At 42.2% G+C, this 21,338-nt stretch overlaps 1 protein-coding gene across 1 annotated transcript; it reads left to right on the forward strand.

Moving 5' to 3' along the window:
• Positions 1-1,310: 1,310 nt before the first annotated feature.
• On the forward strand, positions 1,311-21,338 carry LOC149447476 (uncharacterized). Its single transcript, XM_089652487.1, has 4 exons — positions 1,311-1,384; positions 4,413-4,943; positions 18,833-18,914; positions 21,224-21,338. The coding sequence occupies exons 1-3, from the start codon at positions 1,336-1,338 to the stop codon at positions 18,889-18,891; spliced, it is 639 nt and encodes a 212-aa protein (XP_089508613.1). The 5' UTR covers positions 1,311-1,335; the 3' UTR covers positions 18,892-18,914; positions 21,224-21,338.

Raw genomic sequence — 21,338 nt, forward strand, 5'->3', positions numbered from 1 at the left:
CACCAGCACCATCACTCATTTCATCCCCCCTGCACTGTCACTTATCCCATTTCCCCACCACTGCCACTAATTCCATGCCCCCCACCTCTGCCACTGATCCCATCAACCCCCCAGCACTGCCACTGTTCACACCCTCCCTCCAGCACTGCCACTGATTCCAGGAGTCCTAGAATCCCTAGGAGTTTTCTGTCTATTATTGGGTCCCATTACCTTCCCAGTCCATGGTGTGCAGGCAGTGAGAAAATGATGTGCTGTAACCTTCAGCAACCAATCAGTGAGACGTGATTAAGTGACCAATAGTGAGCTGTAATGATGTGCTGTAACCTCTAGCAATCAATAAGTAAGTGGTTATGATTCCCAGTAACCAATAGCAACCAATCAGTGAGCAGTAATTATGTGCAGTAAGCTCTAGCAACCAGTGAGCGGTAATGATGTGCAGTAACTTCTAGCAACCAATTAGTGAACAGTAGTGATCTGCTGTAATCTCTAGCAACCAACCAATGAGCAATAATAATGTGCAGTGGTGACCTCTAGCAACCAATCAGTGTGCAGTAATGGAGTGCAATAACCTCTAGCAGCCAATCATTGAGCGGTATTGATGTGCAGTAACTTCTAGCAACCAATCAGTGAGTGGTAAGGATGTGCAGTAACCTCTAACAACCAAGGGGCGAGTAGTAATGATGTGCAGTAACCTCTAGCAACCAATCAGTGAGTGGTAATAATGTGTAGTAACCTCTAGCAACCAGTGAGCAGTAATGATGTCCAGCAACCTCTAGCAACCAATCATCAAGTAGAAATCATGTGCTGTAACCTCTAGCAACTAATCAGTGAGCTGTAATGTGTGCTGTAACCTCTATCAACCAGTCAGTGAGCTGTATTGATAAATGCTGTAACCTCCGGCAACCTATTGCTGCCTAATCTGCTAAATAAACTGATTTTTAGTCTAGCTGCTATTTATTGTATGTCTCAGAGCAGGTGGAGAGCAAAATTGCATGGTGGGGTCCATGAAAATATTTGCCCAGGGTCCAATCAATATTAAAGACAGCCCTGTATATGCTGAACAGCTCTCTAATGATTACTTTTTAACTTTTTAAAAAAAATCCCAAGCCTACCTCTGCAGTACCTGTGTTATTTTTTTTCCAGAAGGTTTACCTGGCCTTTGAAGAGAACACAATTAAATCATTCACTATATATTGACTGCAATAGAAATTGTTTTTACTAAGCTATGTAAATCTGGTTTTCTGGCAGACATCCCGCTTGATACAACTATTTAAATGGTACTCCCTTGGCCATGAAGCAATTCTGAAAGGGATAGTCTCCTCTAAAGGCACAAAGATGAATCAAGGACTGAAAGTCTTCACTCTGCTGAGCTTATGTGTAATGGGTATGGCTTTGTTATTTAAAATAGGTGCATACTATATACCATATTTTTCGCTCCATAAGACGCACCTGACCATAAGACGCACCTAGATGTTAGAGGAGGAAAACAAGAAAAAAAATATTCTGAACCAATGGACTGCAGACATAGTACGGGAAATGACCAGAGACTGCAGACATAGTACAGGAGATGACCAGAGACTGCGGACATAGTACAGGAGATGACCAGAGATTGCAGACATAGTACAGGAGATGACCAGAGACTGCAGACATAGTACAGGAGATGACCAGAGACTGCAGACATAGTACAGGAGATGACCAGAGACTGCAGACATAATACAGGAGATGACCAGAGACTGCAGACATAGTAAAGGAGATGACCAGAGACTACAGATATACTACAGGAGATGACCAAAGACTGCAGACAAGACTGCAGACATAGTACAGGAGATGACCAGAGACTACAGATATACTACAGGAGATGACCAGAGACTGCAGACAAGACTGCAGACATAGTACAGGAGATGACGAGAGACTGCGGACACACTACAGGAGATGACCAGAGACTGCAGACACAGTACAGGAGATGACCAGAGGCTGCGGACATACTACAGGATATGACCAGAGACTGCGGACATACTACAGGAGATGACCAGAGACTGCAGACACACTACAAGAGATGACCAGAGACTGCGGACACAGTACAGGAGATGATCAGAGACTGCGGACATACTAAAGGAGATGACCAGAGACTGCGGACATAGTAGAGAGGATGACCAGAGACTGCGGACATAGTACAAGGGATGACCAGAGACTGCGGACATAGTACAGGAGATGACAAGAGACTGTGGATATAGTACAGGAGATGACCAGAGACTACAGATATACTACAGGAGATGATCAGATACTGCGGACATAGTACAGGAGATGACCAGAGACTACAGATATACTACAGGAGATGACCAGAGACTGCGGACATAGTACAGGAGATGACCAGAGACTGCGGACATAGTACAGAAGATGACCAGAGACTGTGGACAAAGTACAGATGACCAGAGACTGCAGACATAGTACAGGAGATGACCAGAGACTGCGGACATAGTACAGGAGATGACCAGAGACTGCGGACATAGTACAGAAGACCAGAGACTGCGGACCCTTGGAGAGCGGAGGGGGATAAGCGGGTACCCTGAATTTGACAGATACCCGCTCCCACTTTCCCGGAGTTGTCCTTCCCCCTCCCCGTAATCTTCTGGGACACGTGACAGGTCCCAGAAGATTACAGGGTCATTCACAAAGCGTGGCACTTGCTGTGGCAGGTGCAGCACCCTTTGGTGCCTTGTGCGCTGTGGCGTTAGAAAAATTATGCAATTGCTGTTTCTTTGTTTGATTAGACTGACTTTACTCTGTAATTCCTCCAATGCCGCTCTATGGATGCAGTAGGTTTAAAGAGCACACCGAATACTTTAGTTAACTTCTTTAATAACTTCAATCTTCTTCATATAACTGCTTACAATGGCTTGTTTCGTTTATCTTACAGTGACTTATTTCTTTCATATTACAATGGTTTAATTCGTATTACAGTGGTTTGATTCGATAGCTTATTTCGTTAGATTATTTCGGTAGATTGATAAATTCGTTAGATTCCTTAGATTCGGTGGAACTACAAGTAAACACACACAACAGTTTTTACATACAGATCTACCTGCACTGTTAAACAACAGAGGAACATACAAGTGCATTAAATACCTATTTGGCCTTCTCTGTTTCCATAAAGCTTCTCTGACTGGAACTTGTCTGTTTCCTCTTCTGTCTGGTGAGCATGTGTCTCTAGAAAATCCTAGCAGGGAGTTTTACACAGGCACAAATGTGAAACTGGCTGGGATTGGTTAAGGCTCTGTACAGTGTGAGGCTGGCTGTGATTGGCTCAGCTCTATACTGACTCTTAAAGGCATATTTTCCTTTTCTGCTTCTGCTAACACAATGAATATATAAATGTCATATAACATTCAAAGACATAAATTACAGCAATGAATCTGCTTTTAGCTTTAACATATGCACATATATACTATACTGAGGTTATTGGCAGGTTTGGTATACACATATATGTGAACCATATTAACAACCTAGGACCGGTCTTAGCTGGCCAGCTACACTTGCTCATGCGCAGTGGGCACCCGGCTGTGAAACCGCAAGCTCTCACAGCCGGGTACCCATGCCGGTACCGGGGAGAGAAGACTGAGGACACCGCTGGACTGAGGAACAGTTAGGACCACTGGAGGTCTGCAGAGAAGAGCCGAGCGGCTGGCCCGGTATTCTAACACGGGGGGGGAATACCAGAACGGCCTTTCCATAACACGCACAGACATTTCCCCCCATTTTTCAGGGGGAAAAAAGTGCATCTTATGGAGTGAAAAATACGCTATGTAGCGTTTGATAACGTCTAGGTAGTCAGCCTACGGCAATAAAGTTTAAATATAGCACTGATTGAATCTGTTTAATAAGTGCAAAATAATCTGTTAATGCTGTTGGAAACCTAGTGAGCTGATAATTTCAAAATGCTCTCTCTGCCAAGTTTCCAGTTAACATTTTTTTCCAAGCTATTTCTTTGGACTACAAAGCACCTCCTGCTAGATTATGGAGATGATGAGAAGGGGAGGTGTTCCGTAATTCATGTCCTAGGGTGACAACACTGCTTTTTCATAGACACAGAATAGAGAGTGAAAACTAATCCAGCCTCCACATATAAGGACTGGTAAAGTGGAATATATTATATTCTGTTCTTAGCTTTAGATACACTTTAAGTCAGAATCAGCTTCAAACAAATCCAGTCGATACATGTTGTTGGCTTGACAGATCAGACCTAAGTTAAAAAGCTGACTGTGACCAACATAAGAATATTTATCAGAATTCTATACTGTGGACTATGGGACGCCAGTGCATGTGGCTTGCAGCTCAGGTACACAGCATAAGGTATCATTTCAGCTGACAATTTTTTAAATTCAGGAAGCCTATTGCATTTTTTTTCTCTGCAGCTCAGACCAGAGAGAACCTTGAGATCATCCATAGTCTGTACGCCTATGTCAAGGTACATGATCTCCAGCTTGGAACCACGGAAATTGTATCATCACCAGTGCACATGTCCCAGCAATATCCACTTCTAGTTAACATTACAGCTAAGAAGAATATGACCCTGTGCAATACTCCTACCAGGATTGGCTCCAGAAGAGCAAACAACTCCTGCCCTGATCCAACGCTGGTCTTTTCTGTAGTGGGTGCCACAAATTATGGGATAACACATGTCTACACCATCAGCATCACTGGAGGACTCTGGTTAACAATACATGTTGGCACTGGTTTAACTTTTAGTAGTTCAGCAATTCGTGCAGAAAAAGGAACCACCAATCTGTATATTGATTATGTTATGGACACAGCAACGACTATACAGGGTTTATCAACACAGGGCAATGCTACATTTGTTTCCGTTTTTCTTCAGACTGCTATTATTTACACAATGCCTGCTGAAGCACAGAATCGCATGATACTGAGTGGAGAACCCACACTGCGTAAGTAGAAAACCTTCTAAAGATCAAAATTATTATTTTTCTGCATTTTCCACATTCATATCTGCTATGTAGTCTTCACTTTATATGATATATTCAGGGCTTTTTTCTTATAAAATAGGTGCAGAAACTCAACCATAACCCCTCAAAACCCCCCTTCCGACCACACAGACCCTCCAAACTGCATCAAATAGTGCGTGTAGTCAAATTTTCAGTGCAGAGTTCAGAGTTGCGCTACATGCAGAGTTCAGGGGTGAGCTATGTACAGAGTGCAAAGTTCAGGGGTGCGCTGCATGTAGAGTACAGAATTCTGGAGTGCACCACACACAAAGTTCAGCCTTTTTCCACAACAGCTGACCTCTGCATCCCCCATCCACATCTCACTTTCACTTGTCTTCTTCTGTAGTACCTCCCCACACACTGTAGGTGGCCCTGCCTTTCTCACTTGCAAGGAGATCATCCAGTGAGGGTGTCGGCATCTGCACTGCACCCCAGGCACCTGCATCTCCTTTGTCCCTATCCTGGACTTAGTGGGAGCCGCTCAAGTGATCAGACCTGTGGGAGTCTTTGGGCAACAAGCTGTCACATGTAAACATAAGTAAAAAATAAGTATAAAATACTATACCACGTGCTCTAGGGGGAATAATGAATCAAACTTGTTGTCAGCCAGGTACTATATATCATATAACATTATAAAGCAAACAAGGAGTGAATACAAATCACTCCAGCAGCAGTATACAGCATAAAATCACAACCAAACAACAGAGAAAAGGAAAAAAGTAACAGTCCTCCAATAACGGGTAATAAAAAGGTGCAAATGATGAATAAAGTGTCCTCACCCAAATGTGACTGTCCAACTTTCCATGTCTTGTCATTCACTTGACATGTAGAGTTATAATCACCCTGAACTGTGGAGTAAGCCACATTACCTTTGAAGACCTCACTCACCGCAAGGAATTGCCATTCATATAAATGAATAGCAAAAATCATTTTAATTCACTCAAATGCAAGCAATGCTTCCTTTTATGGACAATAATCCCTCACTGGACAGCTTGAATTGCTACAAACTCAAGAAAGGAAACAATCCAGTCCGCACAGTGCAATCCCTTTCACACATAAAATTTTCTTCATTCGAGTTTAAAAACACAAGAGTACTAGATACATGCATATTACATATCCATAAATCAATGCAGTTAGGCTCAAGGCTTGTGTGGCCCTAGCAGTGTCTCACGCACCCACTGGGACCAACGTCACTTCCAGCCTGTGCTCTGACGTCAGTTTCTATTGCCATATAGTCACATCTTTGTGACTATACCACGATAGGAAGTCACATCATATCACAGGCTGGAAGTGACTTTGGTTGAGATTATGCTATGTGGACTGTGTTGTTTCCTTTCTTGAGTTTGTAGCAATTCAAGCCATCCAGTGTGGAAATATTGTCCATGGAAGGAAGCATTGCTTGGGATTGAGTGGATTAAAGCAATTTTTTTGCCATTCATTGTATAGTAATAACCCCTTAAGCGTTGCTTAGTCATTTTTATGTTCCCTGTCAAACTGAAACTTTTGTTGAAAGCACAACCTCTGCTGACACCACCATGCTTTCATGACCAAACTAAATCACCGCTGTAAAATGGACGCGCACACAAGTTAGGATACCAATATGAAGTTTATACTGGCATTAAAGGTAACTTGGTCAAAAAGAACAAAATGACACTGATATGCAGCAAATATAATCACTGTTGGCAGTTGTGAGCAAAAGTAACAACATTCACAGTAAAGTAACAATAGTTGTTAGCAGGCCTGCTTTCAGAAATAATACACTGCCCCCAATCTGAGGGGACTGTTGCATCCCCAGTGAGCTGAAACAACTATCAAGAAAAAGATAAGCTCACTGTGGTTTCTCTGAACTGGGTGACAAGGATTAAATGTGAAGGAAAGAGAATTTTTATTTGCAATTGAGCACTGTCACTTTAAGAACACTACAATGTTTTCTGCGTGCTTGTTGGAGCCCAGTTGACATGAAGTTGAGTTGAGGGGTGGAATATACTGTAGTTCCTTGGGATGGTAACACAAGAATAGTGAAGGAACAAGGGGAGATTTAACACTTTTCCTCTTGATGGTAGCGAATTCTAACAGGATCCCCTTTAATGCACTAAGCATGTGCAGGCTTGAGGTAATGAATAGCAACAATTGGCATGAATGTCTATAGGCAAAGACAGCTCCCTTTGTTCATCAAAAGCAAAAATTAACAGTAATGGGAATCCTGTGTTCTTGAAGAAAGCAAACTTGTCGTTTCAGTTGGTACTGCTGTAGCCTGCCCGCAACTGTATGTCCTGCGGTCAGCTTGTACAATAACCTGCAATGTACAGTTGTGTTCAAAATAATAGCAGTCAGACATCACTAACCTGATCAATCACTGTTTTTGGTAGAAATTATATTTCTACATGGCAAATAATTTACTAGCAGGTGTAGTAGAGTAATAGAAATCCAACAGACCCAACAGTCATGACATGCATGCTGCTGATTCTCTGTAATTGAATCACTAATTGAAAGGGGCATGTTCAAAATAATAGCAGTGTGGAGTTCTATTAGTAAGGTCATTCATTCTTTGAAAAACAGGTGGCAATTATTGCCCTTATTTAAGGAAGGAAGGCAGCAAATGTTTTACATGCTGGTTACAGTGCATTTCTCTCTGAAATTCTGAGGAAAATGGGTTGTTCCAGACATTGTTCAGAAGAACAGCGTACCTTGATTAAAAAGTTGATTGGAGATGGGAAAACATATAAAGAAGTGCAGAAAATGATAGGCTGATCAGCTAAAATGATCGCAAATGCTTTAAAATGGCAACCAAAACCTGAAAGACGTGGAAGAAAGCAAAAAACTACCATTCGAATGGATAGAAGAATAGCCAAAATGGCAAGGACTCAGCCAACAATCAGCTCCAGGAAGATCAAAGAAGGTCTAAAGTTACCTGTGAGTACTATTACAATTAGAAGACGCCTATGTGAAGCCAAACTATCTGCAAGAAGCCCCCCGCAAAGTCCCACTGTTGAAAAAAAGACATGTGCTGAAGAGGTTAGAATTTGCCAAAGAGCACATTGACTGGCCTAAAGAGAAATGGCGCAACATTTTGTGGACTGATGAAAGTAAGATTGTTCTTTTTGGGTCTAGTGGCCGGAGACAGTTTGTCAGACGACCCCCAAACACTGAATTCAAGCCACAATACACTGTGAAGACAGTGAAGCATGGTTGTGCAAGCATCATGATATGGGGATGTTTCTCATACTACGGTGTTGGGCCTATTTATCGCATACCAGGGATCATGGATCAGTTTGAATACATCAGAATACTTGAAGAGGTTATGCTGAAGAGGAAATGCCCTTGAAATGGGTGTTCCAACAAGACAACGACCCCAAACACACCAGTAAACGTGCAACATCTTGGTTCCAGACCAACAAGATTGACGTTATGGAGTGGCCAGCCCAATCCCCGGATCTTAATCTAATAGAAAACTTGTGGGGTGACATCAAAAATGCAGTTTCTGAGGCAAAACCAAGAAATAGAGAGGAACTGTGGAATGTAGTCCAATCATCCTTGGTACTGGAATACCTGTTCACAGGTACCAGAAGTTGGTTGACTCCATGCAACACAGATGTACAGCAGTTCTCAGAAACAGTGCAACTAAATATTAATTAAGTGATTCAAAGGAAAGCAAACTCTTCAAACATTTTTCAGTTTCTATAGTGAATGTTTGAGTTTGTAAAGAAGAATACAACAGTCTAATATTCACTTTTCTTACATTTTTTTAGAGGAACAACACAAATTTGATATATTTTTATTCATGTTTTGATTTGGAATAGAATGTATAGTGTTCCCAATGCATTTGTGTGTATGGAAATACAAGCTATTAGAAGGATTTTGAGCTTTATTCACTTTTTTCAACACACTGCTATTATTTTGAACACAACTGTAGATATATCTCAATAATGGTGGCTGTGAGAACTAGGGCGCAAACCGAGGTAACTTTATGTAATGTTCACAACTATGTGTAGGTAGATAGCTGGAGTGGCAAACTGTCAGTATTCATGTGGTTTATGGGTGCATGGGTCTCTCTCACCCGATTAAAGTAATCTGGCAGATCAAACGGTCTGTCCTTCCATGCAAATGGGGTCAGTCCACAGACTCTCTGGCTCAGATTCGGCATCTCCTGCTGTCAGATTGGCGTGCTGGGCAGCGTGGCAAACTGAGCAGTCAGTAGGCTCTTCCTCTCTCTTTAACCTTGGCTCCGTGGCCTAGTTCAGCACTTCAGCTGTCAGCACACTTCCTTCTTCAGTTTTTCCCTGCACTCTCCTGGACAATCTCCCGGGCTTTGATATTTATATGCCCTCGCCCTCACACTACCTCTCTTGGGATATAAAAAACAACAAAATCAGAATGCGCTTATATCATATATCGTGCAAAACTGTGCAAAGATTATAAATATATATTGTAAAAAAGAGACCCCAGTGAATCTCTACATAAATTGTTCATATACAAAAGTCCAAAATCCCAAATTATTTCTTCTTAAATCAAATAAATCCACCGTGCTCAATCCACCACCAGATGAATGGAATAAACTCACCAGAGCTAGATGCTGATCAAATTATAAATCAGCACTCGCGAGGTGTCCGCAGTGAACGGAGTTCGTTCGTTCGTTACATGCTTTTGTGCATCTCTATCGCTTGTTATACCAGTGTCAGGTGGACACTTGCTTTGTGAGTAATATGAATTTTAAATAAACATACATAGTTTTTACGTACTGCACCATCATGCCTTTTCTTTATTTTGGAGTGATACTATCATGTGTTTGGAGGATGATCGCTGTATAAAAAGTCCTGGCCATATCGTAGAGTGGTTGCGGAGTATTGCTCCTGGTACCTGGATTTCTAATTACAGGAGGGTGCTTCCTTGGATTTTCTCATCGCTCCCAGAGCAAATACGCTTGTGCTGATTTATAATTTGATCAGCATCTAGCTCTGGTGAGTTTATTCCATTCATCTGGTGGTGGATTGAGCACGGTGGATTTATTTGATTTAAGAAGAAATAATTTGGGATTTTGGACTTTTGTATATGAACAATTTATGTAGAGATTCACTGGGGTCTCTTTTTTACAATATATATTTATAATCTTTGCACAGTTTTGCACGATATATGATATAAGCGCATTCTGATTTTGTTGTTTTTTATTTTTTCACCAATATTTTTGGGTTAGAAGTTTGCAGCTTTTTATAGAATTATTTTGATGATTGGAGCTTTCTGTTTATTATTATTTCTCTCTTGGGATATGTAGTCCCTGACTGCCCTGCTCACCAGCTGAGTTCTGCTGTACAGCATACAAGTTCCAGAGGGCTGTGCTGCCCATGCAAGTGACCCTGAATATCAGACCACCGACATCTAAAATTCATTTTAATATATTGCAAGTAATAACATTTCAATGGGTTATATATGAACGGCAACTCCTTGCAGTGAATGAGGTGCCTAAAGTGAATGCGTCTCACCCCACACTTTAGGGTGATTGTAACTCTACATGTCAAGTGAATGTCAAGAAATGGAAAGTTGGACAGTCACATTTGAATGAGGACATTTTATTCATCATTTGCATTGTTTTATCACCTGGTGGTGGAAGGCTGTTGCTTTTTTTCTGTAGTTTGGTTGTGGTTTTATGCTGTATAGCGCATTTGTACTTACTCCTTGTTTGCTTTATAGTGTCACTTGTAAACATAGAAGCCGGACTTCTGTGTTTAAAGTGATAGTGGTGAGCAGGGAGCAGAAGGCCTGAGCCAGAGGTGGTGGAACTGAGTTCCACCAAGTTCCAGCTCAAAAGAATCTGCTGATTATATTTATTTAAAACCTCACTCCAAGGACATTAGGACAACAGCTAATTGCACTGTTAAAATAAATATATGGTAGCTGATGTTTTTTTTTTGCCAATTCAATTCTGAGATTTACACAAACCTGCTAGCACAGGCCAGGAGACTTGATTTTTCTATGCTGCAATCAACTAACACTTACAGGTCATGTTCCTCCCCCGGCCTCTGACTGGACAGTGAACAGGCAGCAATAGACTAATGAGCAAATTTGTTAGCAACATGAATACTGCAGCATGCCAGCTAGGTTACATGTGCTGCTGCTTCTTCTTCCTCTCCCAGTCTGTGCTCTGCTGTACAGAGGGACGCAAGAAGCTAATACTAGGTCAAATCAGGTACTTAACACTTGTAGGCCTGCCTGTACCATGGAACACATATGATGCTATTAAACAGAGGACTCGGGGAAATTCGGGATTTCACAATAAAATAACAGTGCTTTGATATGCTAATCTGATGAGGGTGCTTTGGGATTGCAAGCAGAATTGTGTTATAGGACACCCAAATATGCCCCTTCAAGTGGCACCCAGAGGCACCCAGAGCACATTCCATACATACCATACCCTGGATAGGCTACTGCCTGGGACTGCTGCTGGAAGTCACCATCTTAGATGTATCCTCAGCAGCCCCAACAGACTGAGAGCTGCCATTCAAGTGAAGCTCTATATTATTCCATGGGACAAACATGGATTTGGATCCCAGCCACTGCCACAAATATATGACAACAGCCATCACAGATCCCTGCCGCTGCCACCAATATGTGACAAATGTTACTCTCAGCTACACTCTCCGCAGAGAAAATTCTGTCACTTGGATACGTGTCTTAGTGCTTTCTAAGGGATCTGTTAGGGGCAATCTGTGTGCCACCTTCAATAAATGCCCCTTAAACTGGCTGGGTACATTCAGCTGCTTTTTTTTTCTTTTTATATTAATGTGAGAATGTGATTAACAATAAGAATGGCCACAACATTTGACCAACAAGTCTATGCAAGAAATACAATTTACAATGTTTTAGTATAGGCTGAGAGCAAGCTAACAGTGCTGGGCCTAGTGGTGAACATTAAGAAAAACCTGACTAAATGGAGGTTGAACTAGTGGACAAAGGGATGGGTGGTAGTTTTTAGGATAATCAGTGCAATTCAATTTAAGAGGGAAGTGGAGTGCCAATTGGAGGATCAATGGTTGGGAGCCTGAGTTAATACCATTTAGTATATTGAAAACATTGCATTATAAATTGTTTAGTTTCCATGGGCAAAGTTTGAATAAAAGAATTCCCAAACATTGAGGGATTTTTTAATTAATTATGCATGGAGGCAGTACATTGAGCTGCTGTTTGACCCTTTCTGTGTCATTGTCTTTTTGTGTATGGTTTTCTTTTGTCCCAGTAAATCTTTTTTTTAATCTATCTCCGAAGGCTGCTAAAAGATAGATTCCTCAACTTTACAAAGCTTTGGTCAGTCTGTAGTGCTCTCAAGAAAAAAATCACAAGAGGGAGAACTCTCCTCGTGCATTACCAAGATAACAGATTTATTAAAAGATAGATCACAAATGGATATTCAAAAGTAAACCATAGAAACAGACATAGAGCCAGATCTTTCAGTCCCAGACAATGGGTCCTGTTCCAACAACTGCCCGGTTGGAATAGCTGACGTGTTTCGGGAGAAGAACGCCCTTCCTTAGAGCTGAACCACCTGAAGGTGTCAATACCCCATATATAGAGGAAATCACATGTTTTAGCCATCATCACAACCCCTTCATGTGGAAATAGAAAGGGAGGGGCCCACCAGGGACCGCCCAGCATCTTTGCCCCCCAGCAGATGAACTGCCCGGATAAAAACTGTGGATCATCCGCTCAGTGGTGGCAAATGAACATGTAATATGCTGCAATAGATATAAAGAGTATTTGCAATTGCCATGATGTAATATGCCAAATACATTACTGCAGACTATGGAATTCCCACTAGATATGTCATCAAATGATGATGGTGGCAACTTACTAGTGAGTGAAAGTGTGCTAGATGAGCTGGAAAAAGGATCACCACCCAAGGACACATGGCGGCATCTGGAACGCCAGGGAGGAAGCTGTGTTTGGGAATTGACTCTCCTGGGGTACTTACATTTTCTAGCAAGTTAAAAGGCACATTGCAAGTGAATAAAGAAAATGCTTGATTTTCTGTGCCTTGCATTGTGGTGACAGGGTCTTGTAAGCAAACATTTACAAACTAACTAGCTTGGGTTCTCAGAACATATGCATTATTAAAGCAAATTTTAAATAGAAAAAAGCTTAACTGGCCTTTGTTATCATCCTCTTTTACTCTCCATAGCTGGTATCTTATTTGCCATTTTGTCGATTTTTATACTGTTTATACATTTTGGGGATTTTTAGTCCATGTTGTCTATTTTTTAGCTTTTGCAAAATTATAAAAAAAGAAAAAAAACTTTAATTTGTAAATAGCTTTCCCAGACTTTGTAACAGAAATAATTTTATGGCATACTGATATGATATAATGAAATGTGAAAATTGCTCTTAACAGATTAAAGTGGTTCTAAAGGCTTTTTACCTTAAAGAATATGTAAGCCCAACATTTCATATTCCTTTTAAGTGCGTGCTGCACCGTACTTGTATGAAAAAGTATCCTGTTCTCTTTGTATTGCTTTCTTTGTATGAAATCTCTGGTGATCCTGTCAGTCCCTTTACTTTCCTATTAAAAACTGTCCTTCACTTTTTCTTTACTGATTCTTTTCTATCCTTCTCCCTTTAACTTCCTTCTCTATGTTTTTTTTCTGTTTTTATATATGGGAAGATGATGTACATTATAAGCTGCAATACGCTTTTTGGCCCTTCAATATATGCTTGTATACCCCTACACAAGCTGCTTTTATATCCATCTACTCTTGGATTCTGGATCTATATATGCAAGGTTGTTTGCTTGACACCCTTATTATGTCTACATTCTTTACATTCTTTGTTGGATTGTTATTAGTTCCCTTTGTTGGTTATCTCTTGGTCCAATGTTATATATATACCATGTACTGTCATTGAACAGGTACTTCTCTAAACCGCCGTTTGATCTGTTGGATTTTAACATTTTATGTCTCTTCTCTTGTTTTATAAAAATAAACAAAGAGAAAGTTATTTAAATACAAAAAAAACTGATCACACTAGGCTTGAGAGCACATCGTGATCAGTTCTCTAGTTGTGCTGGGAGTCTTCTCCAATAAACAGACTCCCCCCCCCCCCTGCACAGCCATTCACTGGGAAGATCAGTGTGCTACTGTCTCTCCACTGTCACTTCTGTATGCAGCTGAGAATGGAGTGTTTGCTATATAGTGCTGGAGTATTGTATTTCAGTTTGCTTCCTCTATATGGAGTAATTGTGTCTCACTATTCTTTCTTTAATTTTTTGAGTGATTTATTCAGCATAACATAGTGCACAATGACATTTTATGATGTAGACAATGTAACTGCTGAGGCATGTAAAATTTAACCACTTGACCTCCAGAGGATTTACCCCCCTTAATGACCAGGCCTCTTTTTGCTACTCGGCGCTGCACTAATTCAACTGATAATTGCGCGGTCATGCAATGCTGCACCCAAACAAAATTTACGTCCTTTTTTTCACACAAATAGAGCTTTCTTTTGGTGGTATTTGATCACCTGTGCGCTTTTTATTTTTCACGCTATAAACAAAAAAAGGCCACAAATTTTGAAGAAAAACAATATTTTTTACTTTCAGCTATAAAAAATATATAGTAAACTCAAAGTTAGTTATAAATTTAGGCCAAAATGTATTCTGCTACATGTTTTTGGTAAAAAAAATCCCAATAAGTGTATATTGATTGCTTTGTGCGAAAGTTATAGCGTCTACAAACTATGGTATAGATACTGCAATTTACGCCATTTGTTTGCTATACAGCGCTGCGCTAGTTTAACGGACCATTGCGCGGTCATGTAATACGGTACATAAATGAAATTTGCCCCCTTTTTTTTCCCACAAATTGAGCTTTCTTTCGGTGGTATTTGATCACCTGTGCGGTTTTTATTTTTTGCGCTATAAAAAAAAGGCTGACAATTTTGAGGAAAAAAAACAATATTTTGGACTTTTTGCTATAAAACATGTCCAGTAAAGAAAAATTTAAAATCAAATGTAGTCATAAATTTCTGCCAAAATGCATTCTGCGACATGTCTTTGCTAAGAAAAAAACCCAATATGTGTAAATTAATTGGTTTACGTGAAAGTTATAGCGTTTACAAATGGCGGGAAAGATACTGGGATTTTTAGTTTTTTTTATACTAATAATGGCGGCGATCAGCGACTTATGGCGGCGATCAGCAACTTATGGCGGGACTGCGGCGGACATTCTGACATTGGGGGGTACTGACTTGGGGTCACTGACATCCCCAGTGACACCAATACATTGATCAGTGCAAAAAAAAAAACACTGACACTGTACTAATGGCACTGGGGAGGAAGGGGTTAACTTTATTTTTCAGGGAAGGGTTATCTGTGTGAGGGGGAGTGTTTTACTAAGGGGGGTGTGTGCTGGATGGGGACAGGCTGATCGGGAGAGAGAAACTCTTCTGTCCCGATCAGCTTGTCCTCGAGCTGTCAGGGAAGTGACAGAAAGCACAGCTACTGCAGCTGTGCTCTCTGTCACTGATTGCCACCGATCACCGGGAGATAGCCGGTAAGGACCGGCTGTGACCCGGCGACTGACATCCGCGGCTGTGATCGACAGGACAGGTAGGGCAGCGGCGCACCTCACGCGCGCCCCCTACCTGTTTACAAAACACACGTTTTAAAACGATTTGGGGGTGACGATTTGTGCTAGGATAGGAAATTTGAAGGGATAGAGGATGTGTGCTAGGAGGAGTGATTTTTTTGGGTGGGGGAGATTTTTTTTTTGAGGGGGGGGGATTTATGCTGAGACAAGATGCTCACACGTGGGGGGGGGGTGCAGTTTATCATCTTTCCAGTAGATGTTATATTACCTCGTCCTAGCGCTCCCTGCACTACACACAGGGCATTAAACAGATCTTCCTCCTCCCCACGCAGCACATAGCTGACACCGGATTCCTTTACAGAAACAGCCTGAATCTGCACAGTGTGTAGCTGGCTCCTATGTCACAGTTCTGACCTGCGAAACACCCAGATTATAATGGCAGCCCAGCTGCAGCAGCCAGCTACACACTGTGCAGATTGAGCCTGTGTCTGTAAGGGAATCCAATCTCAGCTATGCGCTATGTAGGAAGGAGGATATTCACCAAGTGCCCAGGCTGTGTGCAGTGAGGGGATGGAAGGAGGAGCTCTGCTGAGTGCCCTGCCAGTAGTGACCCTGTCCTTTTCTCTGCTGACCCCTGTCCCCTACCCTGCTAACCCTCTGTTCCCTGCCCTGCTGAACCCTGTACACTACCCTTTTGACCTCTGTCCTCTGCCTTACTGACTCCTGTCTTATGCCTTGATAACCCTTATTCTCCACCCTGCTAACCCCAATCCTGTGCTCTGCTGTACTGACTCTTCTACATTCCCCTTCTGACCTCCCATCCTCTTTCCTACTGACCGCCTGTACACTGCCCTACTGACTCTTGTACACTTCCCTGATGATCTCTCATCCCTGCCCTGCTATCCCCTGTACACTGCTCTGATAACCCCCTGTACACTGTCCTACAAATTAATGGCCTCTGCACACTGCCCTGCAAACTGCTGGCCCTATTTTTGCCCTCTTGGCCCACTGTACACTGCCCTACTGACTCCTAAACACTGCCCATGTGACCTTGCATCCTCTGCCCCCTGGCATTTTTTTACTGCACCCCCACATCAGACAGGCTAGATATGACCCTGCTCTCCAGGCTTCTGTGTCCTTTGCTGGCAACCCCCATCCATCCAAGTTTCTCTCTCCCAGGGGTGGACTGTCCATTTGGAAACTCGGGCACTGCCCGAGGGCCCGGGGTCAGTAGGGGGCCCCATGAGATGCCCCTGGTACCTTTTTCATAGGCTTTTTTGTGTTTGGGCAAGGACACTGGGGCCCTATGATCGCCTATTGCCCGGGGGCCCCATGAGTTGTCAATCCACCCCTGCTCCCTCCCCTCTGCCACCTGCTGCTGCAGGGGAAGCTGTCAGGATGGAGAGTGCAGAAGGGGCCGGTAAATGTGTCATTTACCGGCCCCTTCCTTGTCTGAATGAATAGAGTCAGTAATCCATACCAATCACTGACTCTGTCCATTCATACTTAAAGCATTGTAAACTGTGTTTACTCTGACACGTGACAGGTCCCAGATGACTACAGGACCATTCATAATGCACATCACTACTCGTGCATGCACAGTGGGCTGTCACAGCTGGGTGCCCACACTTAAGATGCCGGTTCCAGGGAGAAAAGACGGCCTGTGAACCCGGGACCGTCCGGGTGAACACACTAGGACAGGTGAGTGGCTGTTTTTTTAAAGTCAGCAGCTTCAGTTTTTTTAGCTGCTGCCTTTTACTTGTTTCACCAGAGACTGGAGCTCCGCTTTAAAGTGTTACTAAACCCACAACAGTAAAATCAGTATGTATATGCAGTAAAGCATGCTTGTTATACTCACCGTGGAACCTAAAGGGTTAATCCTCTGCACTGTGTAAAAACGCTGTTTGACCTGACTTCTCTGATCCTCCCCTTCTTCCAGTGTCCCTCTCTTATCTCTTGATGAGACATATCATGTGGAGGCACTCTGCACATGCTCAATTTGGTGTGTAATGCTAGATAGTTTTTTTTTTTCTTGGGAGGCTGCATGTGATCAGCACAGGGCCAATCAGCACTGTCCAGACAGAGGACAGGGGTCCTGCATCCTCCAACAGCAGAATGAAAACTCCTCCTACAAGCTTTAACATGCGCTCGGCTGGACACTGATAGAAGTCACAAGACTGCTCTAACTGCTGATGAGAAAAGGTATTTAGCAGTTTATATTTACTAAAATAATTGCATTTCCATGTTCTGTGTACTGTGGGAGACCAAACAGAGTGAATGCAGGGTCCTGGGTTTAGTAACACTTTAAGTTTATGAATGAACAGGAAGCTCTGTACAGAGCTATTCCTGTCCATTCATTCTGTGCTGCTGAGGCTGAAGAGATGGAGATTGAAGACAATGTCCTCAATCTTCTTTCTCTGTCGCAAAAGTGAACCATCAGAGGTCTGTTTAGACCCCTGATATTTCACCAAAATAAATAGTAAAAAATAATACTATATAAAAAATAAAAATAGAATAAAATGGTAAAAATAATAAATAAAATAACAGAAATAAAAAACTACTGGACACCAGTGGCGGAACTATCAGGGTCACAAAGGTCACGATTGCACTCTGCCACCAGGCTCAGGGGGAAGGGCCCCAGCCAGGGGTTAGGGGGGGCCTTTCATGGTTTCTTGCATTGGCATCCTGAAGGTTCTTGTTACACCTTTGATTTTAGGCCTTGTTTACACCATCTGCAGAGACTTGAGTTTTTCTGCATGTGTTCTGCAAGGGCACACAGAAAACAATTGTTCTCTATGTGCCCTGTTCACACCACAACACTAATATCATGTGCAGATTTTTTCTACACAGGAATCTGAAATGCGGATGCAGTTTTCTGCATGGAAAATAAACTGACGTGACATCAACATTATGGTGTGAACAGGACACATAGAGAACAATTGCTTTTTGTCCCCCTACAGAGAATTTATCTTACATATCTTGATACTAGTGTTATGGTGTGAAAAGGACAAATAGAAAACAATTGGTTTCTTTATGTCCATGCAGAGATGTACATAATAAATATGAATATCTCTGCACATGGTGTAAACAAGCCTATGCAAGTCAAATCTGTTGTTATGCACAAATGGTGTGAACAGGACCTTATGCATGAAACTGGAATTTTCAGGTTGATAAAAAGTCCAGAATTAGAGATCAGAGGGAGACCCTATTAAATGTATAACATAAGAGTTTTCTCTAAAACTTGTTTTTTCCTTTTCTTCCCAGGTGCTGGAGCAGTATTGGGAATAATCCCGCTGCTTCTACTCAAATCACTGCTAAACTGAAGCTGCCAATGGTCTTTCTCATTGTAAGTTCCATTAGTTGTCTTTGTTAAGGAATGTACACCCCATTGACTCCTGGCCTTAGGCTTGCAATCACCAAATCTTGTTGATAGAGTGGAATGACATTACTGCTATCTAGTGTGATAATATTTTCATCTCTGTGCAGGGAAGCTACCTATTAAAGGATGATAGATATTACAGATACTGTTACAGGTGGCTGATTGCATTGAAAACTGCTTCCTAATTCCAGGGGAATTTGTTTGGAACAGTGAATAATTCCAGGGGTTTTTAAAGTGGAACCCTTTAAGGGGCCTACGATTGGGCAGATGTTGGCACCACCTTGTGTAAGCCTTGCTCTACTTCTACTTGGATAGAACTACCCACCTGTTGATGTTACTCTCTGCCATATTGTGTCATACTCCTGGCCATAGGTTCACTCTTGACATCCCCAGCTGTAGGTCTCAGTATTTAAGAAAAAAGGAATGGCCACTCATAAAATGCACATTATTGTAACTTCGCCAAGATTTCCATGACATCTGGTATCACATCTGACATACTAGCAGAATTCTTTGGCACAAAAAGCGTACACTGGTGTTGTCTTTCTTTAGCTGTCATTTCTGTATAAAACTCAAGTACATTTCTTGTAGGCCATCTTCCCTCTATAATGAGGACTGTTAAAGCCATTTTATATGCATATTTTACTTGATCAAAAAAGTTTACTATTCAGGAAGACGAGTGTCGGCTATACCAATCCTCATCATTCAGTTGCATCTGTGCTGTGAAGACACACAGAGCCAGAGCACCTACATTCCACCTCTATGGGGATTATCTCTGGGTGTAGCACCTACTTGTTCACATCTTCCCTCTACACCTCCATTCCTCTTCTTGGGAGCACCTTGAATTTGGAAAAGCTTCCCTATGTATACTAAGTCCACAGAATTTAGCTTCCATCACCAAGTAGGATCAAGGTGCTTTTATTAGTATATAAGGCTACGTTCACACTAGCCTTGTTAGCCAGCGGCAGACAAGCGTTTGGGAAGCGTTTTTACCATTTTCCAAACGCCTGGGAAAATTAGGCACATTGCAGCACATAGTGCTGTTCAAACGGGAGCGTTAGTGTCACGTTGAGTCGCGGCAAAACGGACACCTCTGGTCGATTCAGGAGGAGTTGAAGCCTCCTATTCAAGTCAATGGTGCTGCTCCGCAAACGCCTGGCCGGCGGAGGCGTTTGCGGAGCGGTAACACCATTCAAACTTCATTATAGGCGATTGTGGGGCATTTTTAACGCTTGTCAAATGTCTAGCAACCGCTGCTAAACCGCTCATGCGGCATTTGCGGAGCATTAAAAACGCTCCGCAAATGCCGGACCGACGCTTGTCAACCACTATAGGGGCGTTTGGCAAGAGTTGGAAAAACAGTCAAATGTGAACGAGCCCTTGTTCTCTTCACAGTTTGTTCCAGCAGGGCATGCTTTCAGATAGCACACTCATTCTCAGTCTTCACAACTACTCATATCAGAGGACTCCAATGCCTTATGCACCCCACTGCAGAAAAAGGTCAGAGGAGACAGAACAACTACAGCTATTCCTACTGTGTTCTGTAACATTCCACCTTGTACTTCGACCCCGCAAATGGCCCCTTTGATCAGTAGGTAGGCCCCAATAGGCTTCTGGGCATAGTCACAGAGCTCCCTCCAGCAGCAACTCCTGATGCCTCAGCCTGAGGCAAGAGAGCTAGCACATGGCCTGCCCCACATATTTATATTCTCTCCCAGCATGGGTCATTGGCCATGAACCTCCTACTGGGATGGCTGAAAGAAATATGAATATTCAGAACTCAGTCTGTCTATAAAAATCTAATACCATGACTATGTGGTGTCAGTGACACCTACTGGCGACAATGAGGTATGGACACCCCGACTAAGCTTAGGGAAAGGCCAGCTATAGGCTGTACAATTAGTCTGAGCAGCCTATAGCCCAGCCAAAAACTAAATTTACATAGTTGCTGCAGTTTAGGACTAGAGGGCTACATGCGTTTGGCTTTGGCCTTTCCCAGTTTTCCTCCGCTGGTCTACAGAACACCTCCCTTCATGTTATGAAGATGAGGATAGGTGTTTGAAAGCATATTAAATAATGCTGACTGCCATTCAGCTATATAGAGGAGCCGTGAGACTGCAGGGGACAGTACCAGGGATATGTATATGCTGCAGCCAGATGTCCTTTTTTATTTTTACTACTGTAGGACATTGGATTTTATTTTGCTGCATATATGACATAAACATTTACTGTTTTGTTTGTACTCCTACTAACCATATTTCTGTTATATCTATTTGCAGACTTTCTCTACAATCAAAAGATGCATGCTGATTAATACATTTCTATATTACAACAATTATTTTATATACCTTATTTCTTTTGAATCATTGAACAATTAAAATCTTCTGTGCATTA

This window comes from Staurois parvus, unplaced genomic scaffold (genome assembly GCF_062004578.1).
Source record: "Staurois parvus isolate SC_StPar_1 unplaced genomic scaffold, SC_StPar_1.0 ptg000684l, whole genome shotgun sequence".
Lineage (NCBI taxonomy): Eukaryota > Metazoa > Chordata > Amphibia > Anura > Ranidae > Staurois > Staurois parvus.

Coding starts and splice junctions, on each gene's coding strand:
- LOC149447476 (XM_089652487.1), top strand. CDS start 1,336: ATGAATCAAGGACTGAAAGTCTTCACTCTGCTGAGCTTATGTGTAATG. Junction 1,385..4,412: donor GCTGAGCTTATGTGTAATGG/GTATGGCTTTGT, acceptor TTTTCTCTGCAG/CTCAGACCAGAGAGAACCTT. Junction 4,944..18,832: donor GAGTGGAGAACCCACACTGC/GTAAGTAGAAAA, acceptor TTTTCTTCCCAG/GTGCTGGAGCAGTATTGGGA.